Source organism: Eupeodes corollae, chromosome 3, assembly GCF_945859685.1.
Source record: "Eupeodes corollae chromosome 3, idEupCoro1.1, whole genome shotgun sequence".
Classification (NCBI taxonomy): domain Eukaryota; kingdom Metazoa; phylum Arthropoda; class Insecta; order Diptera; family Syrphidae; genus Eupeodes; species Eupeodes corollae.
The window spans coordinates 72,444,924-72,460,721 of NC_079149.1; the positions used below are offsets into that span (position 1 = coordinate 72,444,924).

Here is a 15,798-nt window from a genome sequence, read left to right on the forward strand (position 1 = left end):
TACACAATTTAATGCTGGGAACACTTCATAAACAACTGTTGATGATGGCTCAAGAATTGAACGCAATCGCTGTGTTGCTTTTCTGTTAAGAATCCCGGCGCGTCGTAACCTTGCTCGTATGTACTGTCCACATAAACATTTTCCCTATCAAAGAAATCATTAATTTAAAATTTGTATGATAAAATATTTTATATTCAGTTTTTACTTAATAAAAATATATTAAAGTGTTAGTGGAAAGCTGGTATATTACTAGTTTATCAAGTTTTATGATTAACCGTTGCAGCGGTTAACGGTCATTACAAAGTCTCACTCCTTAAAAAAGAAAAAACCTTTAAAATCAGATTCTTGTATAGACACTTTGATTCTTATTTTAAACACCAAACTGAAATCACATTACAAAAAATATAACTTTGATATTATTTTAAAATGAGGAAACACAGTTTTATGATTTACACTACTGCTGCAGAATAAAGCTATTTGTAGTTTTGTTTGCGCTATTTAGCAGTATTTTGTTATAGTAACTTTAAAAAAGTTTACAACTAATCAAAATTTCTGATAATCAACTATTATCATTATATATGTATACTTTTTAATAATGCGATAATATTTGTTGAAATTTAACCAGAATCTACAAAATTAATTAATGAAATCAGTTTCGAAGTCCTCATATCGAATTTTTGGTATGTATGTATATAATTTTTCGTCGAATGAAATTAAAGTCAGAGATTTAAAATCTAACAACTTATTGGATTTTTTTATGAAGTAAAGTTATTTTTTGAATACCTATAACTAATAATACAATATCTAAAAACCACATAACATTTAATAAAGTCAATAAAACTGAAAATATGTGTTAATTAAAAAGGAATGTTGTTCAAGTTCACGAAAGTTCACGTTGAAGCCTAGCTGACTTTTGTAGGCGAGTATAAAAACTTATTTTTTCACAAAGCACAATTTATTTTTTATGAATTTATTAACATACAATACCTATGTATTATTTCCCAAACAATTAGGTGGATGTATGTATATTATGTCATCACTGGTTTGTTTGCGTTATTCGTCTACAAAGCACAGCGCAAAATAAGTTGTATTGCAATAAGTTAAATTCTAATATTTGCACTCAGAAGTAAAAATGTTTTCTTTCTACAATTTTCGGTTTAATTTTATTATTTAAAATTCGATATTTAAAACAGTAACTTTTTTCAATTCGTTGAAAGATATCAACAACACTCAACATTGGAAAATATTCCTAACAATATTTACAAGGCAAGACAATTTCTTTTTAATTGTTGTCAAAATAGGTCTTCTATGTTATATGCGATTAAATGAAACTAAATCTTATTAAGGAATCAATAATTTCAAGTATAAGTATCTAGACTTTACAATGAATTATTTTTAAAATTTTAAACTCAAGAAAACTATACCTATATTATATTAAAATAAAACAATTTCTAACATTTGAATGATCAAAGTTTTATCTACAATTCGCTTATTTCGATTGATTATTTGTTTAATTTAACGATATCCTTGTCTCTCTTCGGTTATTTCTAAAACGTTGTTCTATGGAATAGTGACCACAAGTCTATTCTTATGTCTTAATTCATTTAGGTGCATGTGTGTTGCGTAGCATTTTAACTTCTTACTAAAAAAAATCATAACATGTTACCTACTTCCTGCAAAATTTTTAAATGCTTCCCGCCTTTAATTCTCGTCACTTTATGCAATGGCAAAACATAATATTATATGTTAGTTTAAAATTGTATGTTTGTTTGTTCAACCAATCATTAAATTTATGAAACGATCACTAACTTTAACTTGAACACTTCGAATTATTGAAAGACTTCCATCATTTCCATGAACATAATGTTGTATGTTCCATCAAAAATATATTTAAGTATTTTGTTCTGAAGCAAGCTATAGTTATATCCTGATTTATTCCTGTAATTTCTGGCATGTATTTAAATCTATATAAAATCTAATATATGCAACCAGTGACAAACATTTTAATGCAATTGAAAACATATTATCACCTGGTTTATTATCTCCATTTTATATTGGTAATAATTCATGCTACTTTGTATCACTTTCCATTCCTTGAAGTTATTATGGCGCAGATCTGTGTGATTGTCTTGTATACTCATTCGCAGTATTTTTATTTTGTACTAAATACTCTTGCAAATACGATTAAAAATGTGTCCAAATAATAAACAAAAACTATAATCAATTTTCAGCCCTATTTCTATAATGAAATTTAATGCAAACGTAAAAGCAAAATTAAAAAAGTAAAACAAGATCGAGTTTTTGACAATAAGCAAAGTTCATATTGCATTTGGTCAGGGTACAACTGTTGTTGTTTTGTATTTAGGTGCGTTTACAAATAATTTTGAGCAATGTTTAAATCACATGGTCGCGTTCGGCGATCAATCCAAAGCATATGAAAATGATGATAATAGCCGCGTTTTATTATCACCGTGATCTGATCCGGATCAGATCATGATAATAAAACAGCATTGGATCATCATATTTTTATTATTTAAAGTTTGATAGCAGTGTCAAATTCGTTCTTTCAAAAGTGACATTTCGAAGCAAAAAAAATATAAACAAATACCCAAAATGGAAGCTGCTGTGGTTGATCGAAGTATTCATTTTAATTTTCATTTCTTTTCTCTTTTAAAAACTTTTATAATTTGCAGTTTTTATTTGAAAGTGATGAAAGCGAAGAATCAAGCAATTCAATTTTATCCCTATTGAATCTTATCGATGATGATTCAAGTTCCAGTTGTAGCTCCACAACTTCTGAAAATGTGCAAATCACAAAAATCAAAAAATGTTGAAGATACTTTTACATGGGATTTTTTTGAAATCATTCTTCAAATTAAAAATGGTTGTAAGAAACACTTAGGTGGCATAAATTAGAACTCAGAACCGTTTAAACCATCTCAATAAAGAGAGTAGTTTTGAAATACTATGTGACTATGTCACATTTTGTGCGATTTGTTACACTTTTTTTCAAGAATTGTATTTAAATTTACTTTTAATTGTGAGGTTCATGCAACTTATTCCAATATTTTTTTTTACATTATACTATTTTGGAGAATTTAATTGCGTTTTTACTATATAAAGAATTATAATAATTTATTAACATCATTTTTAGACTATAGAAAAGCACTGTGTGCCAAATTATAAGCAACTCTCCGAAAATATTTTAGTATATTCTTATTATATTGTTGTTTCTGTTAGTTTTTTTTTTATTTGAACACCTGTGGCAACGCAATACTGTCAAAAAGTTATCGTATTTTATAGGAAGAAAACAAGACCTACCGCTGGTGTATTTTCTCTCAGCCTTTGATATAATCTGCCTCTCTCTACTTTTCTGCATTATGCAGATGCAGATCGATGTAAATTCACTTATAAGGTGATGAACAAAACTTTCGGTATGCTCAGATATCTTATTTTAGAAACAGCTGATTATGTTTATAGCTGATGTCGTCTTTGTATATAAAAACTATAGTGCGTTGAAAGTTGTACAAAAGGTAAAGTAAAAAAACTACACGAGTAGCCACTAGGTGCCGCACCCGTATAAACTCACGATGATTATAGTACTAAAGATTTTATACATACAAATTTTTCATTGTTAGACTTTTGTTTTCGTAGTACACGTTTTTATAAAGAATCTTGTTTCAAAAAGGATCAAAGGAAATATGTCGCAGTTATAATACAATTTGTTTTATTTTTAAACTCAGAGTAGAACCTGATTATTAATGTTTATTTATAAAACAAACTGGAGAGTTGGTAATCTGTCAAATGTTATAGAAACTTTTTTTTTGAACGCATAACTTCTCATACTTAAAAATATTTAAAGAAAATAGAATATAATGAGATTTAAAAAAAAGTAGTAGTAGTTAATGTAAAATTAAATTTTTTAGTGTCCGTTTTCAGAAATCAGAATCTCTCAATTATAATACGTTAACAAAATATCGTCAACTCTTGTTAGTAACAAAAAAGCGTATCATAAAAAATATTTGGAAAAACAAATTACCTGATTATAGATTTTCATGACTCTGGGAAGATAGCATTAAACATCTTTGTTTTATAAAGTTTAAACTTTGGATTTGATGAAATTCATGGTTTAATTATAAATTTAAATGCTTGATGTTCTTACCGCATAATATTTCTTGAACAAATTCTTTGTCTTTTTGGAATTAGCGATATTGTATCGTAAATTATTTTTCTTTCAGTAATTATTTTATTTCGTAATAGAATTTTGTATTATTTTTTTAGAGAGAAGAAATAAGCAAAACTTAAAGTAATCACAAAAATGATCCTGGAAAGACTATTCTCAAACAACATCATTTTTTTTATTACACATATCTTAAAACCCAATTTAAGCAGCTTTTTAGTTTTCTTTTTGTATGTTTTGAATTGATCGTCAGCAAAAATTATTGAAAACCAAAAAAAGTTGTTATAAAAAAGGGGTGTATTAATATTTCTTTTTCTAAATGAACTTAGGTTTACAACGAATTATTTCTAAATCTAATAAATTTTCCAGTTTATTGTCGGATTTCAATCTATGGAAATCATTGTTTTTAGACAAGTTATTATTCTCCTCAGGAATTAGCCGGTATTTTCGCAAGTATTTATAAGAGGCTGTTGATAAGTCCGTTGCATTTTTGTCTAAGTTGTCTGTAGTTTTTGAAGGCAATTCACATAAGTTTTTCACTTTTTTTCCTTTAGGAAACTCTTCTAGCATATCAGTAAGTTTTGCAATAGGAAGGTATTTTTCAGCAAGTTCATTCATAACTATACTTCGGTCTGTTGCAGTTTTTGTAATTTCAGGTATTTCATCTGTACAAGCTATTTGCACTTTTGATAATTGATAATCAGTCAAAGCTCTCTCTTTTAAGTTGTTTTGTATATTTAATGGCTCTTCTGTCGAAATTCCTATAAAAAAAGAAATATTATTTAGACAAACATAGTTGATTAAATAGACATATTTAGTTTAAAAGACTACTACAAACTTAATGTAAGAAATATGAAATTAATAAAATTACGTATGGAAATGGTCAAAGTATAATAGAATTTTTATTATTTAAAGTCTTGTTTGAATACAATCGTATAACGTCCGTTTACCGTTTTACCGATGCAAATTGCAAAGTGTTATATAACGTCTATCCTGACATAATTCTGGTTAACTACATGTTCTTCGCGAAGGCGATTGAAAATTACATGAATTGCATGTATATTTCAATCGCTTTCGCCTCCTCCTGTCATCCAGTAAGGACCGAGCTAATAGAATTATAGGGTTTGTTTACATAACACGATAAGCCATATTTGTAATATCTCTAGATAATATATTTCTCGTTTGGCTACGAAATCTTGCAAAGCAAATCTAACTATATAACATTTTTGTTTTTCATATTTTGTTCTTTTTTTTTTATTCCATGTTTTTTTTAAATGTTTTTTTTTTTTAATGTTTTTTTTTTATTTTTTTCTATTCCTTTTTGTGCCACCATGCCTATTCTACTTAAAACTAAACCCTAAAACGATAAAACAAGTATGTAAGCCGGCCAAGGCCCAAAACTCCATCCCGACTACCCACTATCAAGTGCCGATTGAAGTCACCAAAACTGGTTCTCCTACTTCTCCCATCAGTTCGGTCCCGTTCGGCCACAGCGCTACTGAACCGAAGGAGCTCTGCTCCGCCTTGGGCCATGACGTACCGATATCTAAAAAGAGAAATGCCTCTGGTGGAATGAAGCCGCTCAAGAGTGCACTTTCAAAATACTCGTCGTTCGGATAGAACACCCCGAAAATTAAATTGTTGGTCGAAGACATAGCTCTTGCAAAGTGACCTCGAACGAGTTTTATCACGAAATTGTCAAATCTGTTGATTCGAGCCCCGTTGTATAGGACCTCGTTGGAATAGTAATGCACATAAGAAGATTCGGCTGTTCGATATAAGCCGGTACAGCGCCGTAAACACTGTCGCTCGAACACCCGAAACTTCTCCATCTGGGAAGGGGCAACGTTGAACCACACAGGACAACCATAAACGATCATTGGCCGAATGAGGGCCATCTGGCAAATTACCTTCACTCTGGGGTCAAGCCGACTGCTAAAAAACAGCCGTTTCGTCAGAGCAGCATTTATATGTCTTTCGAAATTTAAATACTGATCTAACCAGATACCGAGGTACTTCACTACAGTTCTGCTCGCTAGTCGCTGCCCGTGAAGATCAACGATGACCATCTTGTGCCAATTCTTGCACATATCCCCCGTAGCTCTAGCCAACGGAGTCCGGAACAGAATTGTCTTTGACTTCTGGACATTTATTTTCAGTTTGCAGTCGTCGCAATATCGCTGAATCTTGTCGAAATCACGCTGCAGGAGAATTCTAATAACCTCAACCTTTCGAGCCGTTCTGTACGCAACTTTCTACCGTTAAGCATATCATAAAGTATATAGGGGATCGGGGGGCTAGTTGTAACAGGGGTAAGTAGTAACACGCATTTTTTACCTATATAATAGAACAATTTTATTTATTTTTTCAACTCAAACTTTTATTTAATGCGCAATGCATCATATAAGCACAGTCAGTATCCCACTGGACGTCATAGGAAGCGGCTGTGTGCATGCGCTCTGATAAGGTAAGTTTCTGGAACTTTTTTTGTTTATAAGAATTTGACTAGCGTAGATTTCAAATTATTTAGCAATTTTTACTTAATACAAACATATTAAGCATTTATTTAGCTTGATTATTATTTACTTTAATTTGACATCAAGTAATATTTTTTTTTTAATAACATTTTATTCAAATTTGGTGATTCTATCTATATTTCAGAATGAGACACTACAAAAGAAAAACTGCACGTGCTACCCAAAGCCAAGATGTTTTCGAATTGGCCTCTGTTAAAGTCTTGGAAAATAAGACCAGTCTACGAAATGCTGCTAAGGAGTTTAATTTATGTCATGTATCGCTATCTAGACATTTGAAAAAGAAGAAGAATGGTAAAACTTTATCAGTGGGCTATGTCAAACCCAGATTGGTTTTTCAAGAGGAAGAAGAAGCTAAAATATCTGAGTACTTGGTTAATTGCTCCAATATTTACTTTGGATTGTTGCCTTTGGAAGTCAGAAAATTGGCATACCAGTGTGCTATTGTGATTAAAGCGAAAAACCTACCTCCGTCATGGCGTGAAAATAAATTAGCTGGATCCGATTGGTTCAAAAATTGTATGGTCCGAATCGGAATCTGAACCTGAGGAATGGTTTTGTTTAGCTTGTGGAGAAACTTATGAAAACTCAAACGTGGAGTGGATACAATGCAATATGTCTAAGATGTGGGCACATTTAAAATGTGCAACGGGAAATAAGATCTCATTTGTGTGTCTCAATTGTAATTCCGATGATAACAACTGATTTTAGGGCTATGAGCCTAAACTTCCTTTTAATTTTAAGAAAGAATATATTTTTGTTAATTTTTGTTTACTTTTGTTTTGTTTGTTAAAAATGAAGTTCCTTTTAAGTTTAAGAATGAATATTTTTTGTTAATTTTTGTATACTTTTGTGTTAGGTTAAACATTAAAAATGAAGTTCCTTTTAAGTTTAAGAATGAATATGTTTTTGTTTATTTTTGTATACTTTTTTACCTAATCTTTGAGCGTGTCCGAAGTCTTTCACGCAAAATAAAACTTTATAAAATATAAAACTGGTCTTTTATTCCTCACGTTACAACTTGCCCCCAGCCTGTTACAACTACAACAATGACTTGCTTAATCAAAGCCTGCTCAGTTTTAGGTAAAGACCCTCTTACCATACGGTGTCAAAGGCCTTTTCCAAATCAACCAGAACAGCACCTGTGCATTGTTGATTTGATTTATTCCATTTGATATCAGAAACGAATTTAGACGCAGCATGAATTGTGTCATGACCCGCCTTGAACCCGAACTGTTTATTCGGAATTATTTTGTTTTCCGCAGCCCACTTAGTCAGAGCCCTATTAATGATCTTTTCGAAAACTTTGCTGATGCTCGGAAGAAGACTTATCGACCGAAGATTTGACGGGTTGGAGTTGTCCTTTTCCTTTTTCGGGAGAGGATGAACCACAGCGGTCTTCTAATTCAATTGCTTCCATCGGTAAATGTCTTAGTTCAACGTTGGATATACCATCGACACCTGCTGACTTTTTATTTTTTATTGAATTGAAGACTTCCAGGTCGTGGTTGGGGCGAATGCTAACATTCACCTTGTACACTTGCTGGAAAGCAGCTCCCACCGCCTCCACTTTTTCCTTCGGATCTTTAATTATGTAAAAGTCATCGTCAAAGATGGCTTCCTCTGGATCTATTTGCGCTGTACGACTCTGTTCTCTTCAGTTCTTTGGAGTTTAAGACACGGAAGGTCCGAACAGTCGAAGTGAATAGACTTGCGCGGAAAGAAAAACAAGATCGAAATTATTTAATACAAATATTTAGTGTATCAGTGTACAAATATTCAGTGTCGGCCCATCTATTGGACTAACTGGTTACGAGGCCGACAACGAGACTCCCTTCACGGAAGTCAAACACAAGAAAAATAAGAGGACAAAAACAACTTCAGAGACTGAGTCGAAGAAACCAAGACATTTGGAACCAAAAATAGATAACCTGCAACCAGCAGGAAATATCCCACCTCCCGTACTTCCTCAAACTGATAATCCCCCAGGGCCAAGCCCACCACAAATTGAAAAAACAAGTACCGACAGCAAAAAAACGAATGGCACCGCCAATCATTTGCTACTCTTGCAACATTGCTGAAATTAGCTAATTCTGCTGCAGTGAAAAGCTGATTTTTTTATAATAAACATACACTCAAGGGGATATTACTACTGCTAGGGTTTAAAAGGAAATGTCGGTCCACATTGGTTTTGAATTCCTGAACATTGCAATGACTAGGAAAGACAGAGTGTGGTAAGGTATTCCACATTCACGTAGTACGGATAAAGAAAGAATCTCTGTATTTGACAGTCCGGCCGAAATTGGGCTCGAGGGTATACTAGAAGCGCGAGTATCACGGTTGAACTATTTAAGGGGAGGAATGCAACTAGCTATTTCACTAGAGCATAAGCCGTTAAAATAACGGTAAAAAAGGGTCAGACAAGTGACCTTACGACGATGTTCAAGCGAAGTAAATGAACTTATGATGATATTATCATCTATCAATTTAAATGCTCTACGTTCAACACTATCCAAGAGTCTTAAGTAAGTTTCAGGAACACCAACCCAGAGATGGGAGTTGTACTCAAGCATGGACGTATGTAAGTCTTGTAGATAATAGCCAGATCAGAAGGGGTGAAATATTTCTTGCATCGCCTAAGGAAACCCAAACACCTTGCGGCATTTTTGGCGACATCGCGTATGTAATCATTCCACAAGAGGTGGTTGGTGACACATTGTCAGCGAAACAATGTATTGGATTAGATGTTGCAGACAGTAGATCATTAATAAAAATGAGAAAGAGTGTTGGAGATTGAACAGAGTCCTGGGGCACACCAGCATTTATTTTATGGTTTTCAGACTTGAATCCATCCAATACTACTTCTATTGAACGATCCGAAAGGTAATTACTAATCCAATGAAGAAGGGATTCATACATGAGATCACTAGTGGACCTATTGCTTCGAAAGTCGTATTGCCGGTCATTGAGAAGCTTTCGATCTTCAAGATATTTCTTGAGCTGATAATTAATCAGCGTTTCCATGACCTTGGAAAGGAGGGACGTAAGTACAATCGGTCGGTAATTAGACGGTGAGGAAGATTCGCCTTTTTTGGGTATGGGCTAGACAAATGCAGTTTTCCATCCTCTCGGAACGAGACCTGAGGTGTACTAGAGATGAAAAAGCTTACGCAGTCGTTTTGCCAGCGTTGAAGAACACCTCTTCAGAACAATAGCGGGGATACCATCCGGACTCGCGGATTTATGTGTTTTTAGATCTCTAAGGACTCTTGCCACAGTACGAGTGCGAAAAAAGATTGGTCCCATAAAATCACTAACTCGCTCAAGTACAGACGTAGTCATATCAATTACTGGCAGCGTAGAATTGGTATCAAACTGCCTAGCAGAGAGATTAGCTTTTCCTAAAGAGCTGATAAAAGGAGTGCCATTGACAACGAGCGTAGGAACCATGCGTTTTCCTTGGGTCTGATACTTTTAACCCTGTTCGGTATAAAAGTTCTCATTCCTAGGAGAATTAAACTTGTTATCATATCAGAGCTTGCATCAACGTCACTATCGAAGAAGCATATTGACCAGTAAAAGGTCTTGAAGTAATTATTTAGACCGTCCCAGTTGGCTTTCTCGTACTGCCAAACTGTTCTCTTAGGAGATCTTTCTTTAACTGAACAGTTTTGACACGAGAAATTTGCTGATATAACACAATGGCCAGATGTGCCTAGAGGAGATAGAACAGTGTACTTATCAGGGTCAGAGGTAAGAAACAAGTCAAGAGTGTTTTCTGCTCGACCTTCAACGTCCGACATTCGGGTGGGCTTGTTGACCAGCTGAGTTAAGTGGTTCAACTAAGCGAAGATTTCTGCACACACTCCATCGGTTGTTGTCTGGCCTGAATGTTGAAGCCATGAAGAATTGTATACATTGAAATCGCCCGTAACAACGATTTCGACGAAACAATTCTTTAGATGGAATCAGACAAAGCATCAAATTCACGCAAAGTTGATACTCTGTCTAAATAAGGGCTTCGATAAAGGAAGCAGTAGTGAATGATTTGCTTATTTACAGAGAATTTAAACCACATATAATTAAAAAAGGAATTGGTGCAAGTACCATATTGTGGTAAGAGCTGATAAGCAACATCATTCCTAATGTATAGGGCGAGGCCATGATGTGAAAAGAATAAAGGCACCAAGCTATACCCATGAACAAAAAATTTAGCAGGATCAGAATCCTCACCTACTTGGGTTTCACTTAGTGCCAAAACAGATGGCCTGTATGAAACAGTATGGCGGTATGCCAACAAAAAATTCGCCCTTAGCCCACGAATATTACAATAATCTACTCTGAATTGACCAGTCATTGCAAAATAAAAAAAATGTCTAAAACCAAAAGAGATAAAATTGAAAATAATATTCAATGAATTGAAACACAGAATAATTATCCATACCCTTCACTGATAGTGTTATGCCTTAGCAGTGATGAGACCGATCCAACCCTGTGATGCAAAACAGTAAATTTAATTCAATAATCTGCTGAAGCACAAACTAGCATATGCATTATTTCCAATTGTAATGGAAACTTAATACAAAAACTAGGCTGCGCAACTGAGTGGCTTATCATTTTTTTATATTATTGGTGTTTTTTGTTGTTGTTGTTGTGTGGTATGATTTCTGGTTTGTATTGTTGTTTTAATTGAGAGTGCACTATTGTTTGTTTTTGTTGTTTTTAGACCACTTGTTTATTGTAATGTGAAATTATTTATTGTTTTGGTAAATTAAGATTTTTTTTTGTTTTCTTAATAAACAATTTTGACTTTTAACTGTATGTAATATTTGTGGAAAAAAACTGCTCCACGACACGATTATCAAAAAAAAAATTAAAAGAAAAAAAAGACGAGCAGAGACACAACTGAGACGCACAACACAGGGGCAACCTTCCCCATCAAAGGTTCACTGACAACTGATTTACGACATCAGAAACAAGTCAGCGGAAACTACGTACATATACCCTATCAGGAAATATCTGGTACAAAACCGTATGGAATTCATCACTTTCACACCAAAGGAGACAGGAAAAACCTTCTTTTACTAAAAGGGATTCACCACACGTACGAGTATGTAGCGATTGAAGTCGAGGACGAGCTCAGAATCGAAGGACTACCTATTATTTAAGTAATACCCTTCAAACCGGCTAGAACCAACGCCAAAGCCAGGAACAGATTCGTCGTTGAATGAGAAAAAACCTGACATTAGGGAAATCTACACGAAGATAAGAATCATGAACCAACAAGTCTACTAGGAACGACTGAAGAAAAACGACATCGTCCAGTGCAAAAAATGTGAACTACTTGGACATGTAGCTACAAATTGCGGACGCAAATATGTTTGCGTCAAATGCAAGAAAGACCATGAACCCGGAAAATGCACTCGAAAGGACAATGTTGGCTCGGGTATCTGGTGTGCCAACTGTAAAAAGGAAGGCCACCCAGCCAACCACAAAGGTTGCAAAACTATCAACGCCAAAATCTCCCAGAAGAAGAAGAGGGCACCATAAAAGGAGGTTCATCTAACGCTATTGCTCATCCAACCATTAGTTACACAGCGATGATTAAAGGACTTGCACGTAAGCCTGTTCAAACAAATTATAATATCTCTTTTCAGAATAACCCCAACATAAAACGAGCACAACCTCCAGCAGCTAAGAGGACTACCGAGAACAACACCAACCAAGATCCACAATAAACATCAAGGATAAGTGAAACGAATTTTCGGTTCTGACCTGTTGACAGTGACGAGAAAAGCTAAATGCAGTTCCCTTCAACTACGCAGAGCTAAGCAAAGAGAATCAGTGGCACTTGCCACCTTTATCTTCGAACTATGCAATTGAAGAAGCTAAGCATCATGACGTAGAGGAAAACACACCAACCCCAGCCTCAACAACGGTTAAGGCCCCAGAAGCAAGAAAAACAGCCAAAGAGACATCTCAACAAAAGAAAACCGTAGGACTACCACCTATATTTGTGTATTCTGCAAATATTGCTGAAATTAGCAGGCATTGCAAGGCCAAAAATCTTAGCTTTACGCTGAAGAACAGAAACACAAAACAAGTGTAATCAGTACTGGAAACAGACAATCTTTTGACGCCATCAAGAAATTTTAGATTGAGATGAAAATTCACTTCACAACATTTACACCAAAGGAGGATCGGAAGAACCTACTACTACTACTTAAATCCACTTTTCATACGCCGCGCCGCCATAGAGGTTGAAGACGCATTGAGTATAGAAGGAATCCCTGTTATCAAAGTAATTCCTTACAAGCCAAAGACCTATAGCAACTTCATTGTGGAAGTAAGTAAGAACATGGAAATTGCCGAAATAAACAGCAAGACACTGATTATGAATCAAAAGTTCATTGGGAGCGCCTTAAATCCACCGACATCATGCAATGTCGTAAATGTCAACACATCGCTTCCAATTGCGGACGCAATTATGTGTGCGTCAAATTTAAAGAGGATCATGAGCCTGGCCGGATCGGATGTGTGGTGCGCAAACTGTCAAAAGGAAGGACATCCAGCCTTTAAGGGCTGCCGAAACCTAAAAGCAAAATTGACGGAGAGGAACAAAATGGCAGCTACAAAAAATCCCAACAAGCGTTTGCTTGGTCACAAGACCTGTAGTCAGTTTCCCAGCAATGGTGAAAGGAGGGCTCTCACTAAAACCAACACCACCAAAGACGTAGCATCAGGCTTCAGTCAAAATGTCCTCTCATAAACGAGTAATACCAAGAACTGCCACAGTCATTGGCAAAGCCCGGAGCGCAGTCCCTACGAACTATGCCCAGCTTACCAAAGGAGAGAAGTCCGTGGCTTTAGCCACATTCATATTCCAAATATGCAATTAAAGAAGGTACGCATCATGACGTACAATGTAAACTCATTGTACAGCCTCGAGAAATGTACGTCATTCAACTTGTTCATGAAGACCAACAGCCCAGATATAGCTCTCATCAGCGAAACCAATGGGACCAGGAGAAACAACATCAACATCTCCGGTTACAACAAATTCAGGCAGGATAAAGACGAAAATCGAAGAGGCACAGCCATATTCGTGAGAACGAATCTTTATCCAAACACCAGCGTAACGTAGCGACCGCCAGGAGAAACCTTTAAGGTAATCAGTTTGGACAATAAATGCGGTTCACTGATAAGAAATATACAGTATGACCTTAACGTACCCAACAGTGTTGTTAAGGAGGAAATATACGGGATCATCGGTTATGATTTTAATGCAAGGCGTCGTAAATGGATGGAAACCACAATCAACACTGAAGGACAAACAATTGTTGACTGGATGGATCGAAATAGCGGCGATCACTCTCGCAGCCAAAACCGACCTTTCCGAGAACTCCGTCTTGGTTGGACTTCTTTCTGGCCTCCTTAAACTTGGTACATGTCCTTCTTGAATTTAGGAATGCTCAACTGTTTGTAGCGATTCTGACCACAAAGCAGTACAACTAACAATCAATTTACACCTTTCCATTCTGCTTATAAAAAATCCCCCGGACGAATGAAAGAAAGGCTAATTTGGCACTCAAAAGAGTATACGATAAAGCAGTGGCGAGGCGTCATATTGTTCAAGTCGTGCATGAACGACTAGCTTACAGGCGACATTATTTTAATTTCTATCTAATTAACCCACACCTCATAATCATACTGTTCCTTCATTCCTTATAGTTATATCTAATGTATACGTACATATTTTCCATTTTCCAACTCGCGCGTTCCTTCTGTGAACTACCCAAATAAAAAAAACGAACTACCTACCTGCTACTGTTTTGTTTTACTCAACCGATCTGTACAGTGTATCTACCCAAGTCGTTCATACGATTTGGCAACGAAATGAGCCCATAGAAAGCATAAAAGAAAAGAAAAAAACAATTCGCTCGTTGTAGGGAGCATAGACAAACCATATAAAGACCGGAAACAAATCTGTCATTCTGGTTTGCCTACAAGCTGAAACGTCTACTTACACGCACCCTTAGGTCTAACATCAATTCACCGCTGCTAACATCAATTCACCACCCTCTAAAGTCAATTCACCACGAAAATAAGGAATAGTGCTGAGAAATTCTTTAGGGGTGGCACCTAGTGGCTACGGCGACATTAGCTATTGCATTTTTTGGGAAGAGTACGATAGCTCAGGCGACAAAGTTTGATGACGGATTTGTATAGAACAGTTAAAAACAAGTATTTTTTACTACGGGAGCGGGTCTGTTTCCCCCCATTAAGGAGGTAGGGACATTTTAAAAAAATATGTAAGTTAAATGGAAACAAAATAATGGTAATACTTACAACTAAGTTTTATAAATTTTTCAAAGCCAACACTTTTGTCTATTAGCTTTTTTTGAAATCAAGTCAAAACTGTGCAAATTAGAATAGTTCCTTGAGATATTACATTTTTAAATAAATATTTATTAATCGAAACATCTCAGATGCCAACTTAAGACTAAAATCGAAAAATATTTTTGCTGTTAACTGTCGTTAAATATTGTTTAAGAAAGACCTTATGATTTCTTATACATGAATCACTTATTAAGAAAACAACATGTTCCTACGCGATTCTATTGAAATGTAACATAATATTTAATATCATATTTTATGATCGAGAGGATCGTGCTTAATGCTTATTATTATATTTTGGTTCATATTTTCTAATTAATAATGGAATAGATGTGTTAATTTGCATAGTTTTTGAAAAAAATTGTTTTAAGCTCAAAATTTGGCCAAAAAGGTAAAAAAAAGTTTTGAAGTGTAATTTTTAATACTTAAATTATCTATTATTGTTTTTAGAATTCATTGTTCATATTTGTTTTTGATCAAAAACTGAAAACCAGATGATTTTATGTCTTCTTGTTCTTGAGAAAATTACCAAAAAAATATATTTCAATTGAATTATTGTTTCCTTCCTTGAGTATTTACATACGTAGTCTTATTTTGATAGGAATAATCGAATATTTATTAAAGTATACCCAAGATAAATAATTTTTTTTAAATAGAGCTTATTTAAATGCTAAAGAAACTTTTGTA

At 34.7% G+C, this 15,798-nt stretch overlaps 3 protein-coding genes and 1 long non-coding RNA gene across 10 annotated transcripts in view; 1 reads left to right on the forward strand and 3 right to left on the reverse strand.

Annotated features, from left to right (window-relative positions):
* LOC129950975 (bcl-2-related ovarian killer protein homolog B) overlaps positions 1-4,216 on the reverse strand; it is a 46,456-nt gene extending 42,240 nt beyond the window's left edge. Inside the window, exon 1 of one of the 2 annotated variants that reach the window (XM_056062948.1) lies at positions 4,040-4,216. In XM_056062948.1, coding sequence (XP_055918923.1) covers positions 4,040-4,057 — 18 coding nt within the window. In that variant the 5' untranslated portion in view covers positions 4,058-4,216. Of the gene's footprint in view, positions 1-2,030; positions 4,019-4,039 lie in introns of those variants that run through there. The other variant, XM_056062947.1, reaches the window with a different exon arrangement.
* LOC129950977 (uncharacterized) lies at positions 7-2,024 on the reverse strand. 3 transcript variants are annotated; one of them, XR_008782119.1, is made up of 3 exons: positions 1,457-2,024; positions 206-312; positions 7-144 (listed from the first exon to the last, which is right to left on the reverse strand). It is a non-coding gene; the product is annotated as an uncharacterized LOC129950977 (long non-coding RNA). The 3 variants fall into 3 exon arrangements; XR_008782120.1 differs by having other exon boundaries at positions 1,425-2,024; XR_008782118.1 differs by lacking the exon at positions 1,457-2,024 and adding an exon at positions 784-1,409.
* On the forward strand, positions 319-7,725 carry LOC129950976 (uncharacterized). 4 transcript variants are annotated; one of them, XR_008782116.1, is made up of 4 exons: positions 319-680; positions 5,556-6,492; positions 6,594-6,647; positions 6,842-7,725. XR_008782116.1 is itself a non-coding variant. In XM_056062957.1 (2 exons), exons 1-2 carry the CDS (start codon positions 6,568-6,570, stop codon positions 7,254-7,256), a joined length of 495 nt encoding a protein of 164 aa, XP_055918932.1. In that variant the 5' UTR covers positions 6,499-6,567; the 3' UTR covers positions 7,257-7,725. The 4 variants fall into 4 exon arrangements, 1 of the variants encoding a protein (XP_055918932.1); XR_008782117.1 differs by lacking the exon at positions 319-680 and having other exon boundaries at positions 4,948-6,492; positions 6,589-6,647; XR_008782115.1 differs by lacking the exon at positions 319-680 and having other exon boundaries at positions 4,948-6,492; positions 6,842-7,724.
* Positions 4,460-15,798, reverse strand: part of LOC129950974 (uncharacterized) — a 39,528-nt gene continuing 28,189 nt past the window's right edge. The window contains exon 2 of the mRNA XM_056062946.1: positions 4,460-4,941. Coding sequence (XP_055918921.1) covers positions 4,496-4,941 — 446 coding nt within the window. The 3' untranslated portion in view covers positions 4,460-4,495. The remainder of the gene's footprint in view (positions 4,942-15,798) is intronic.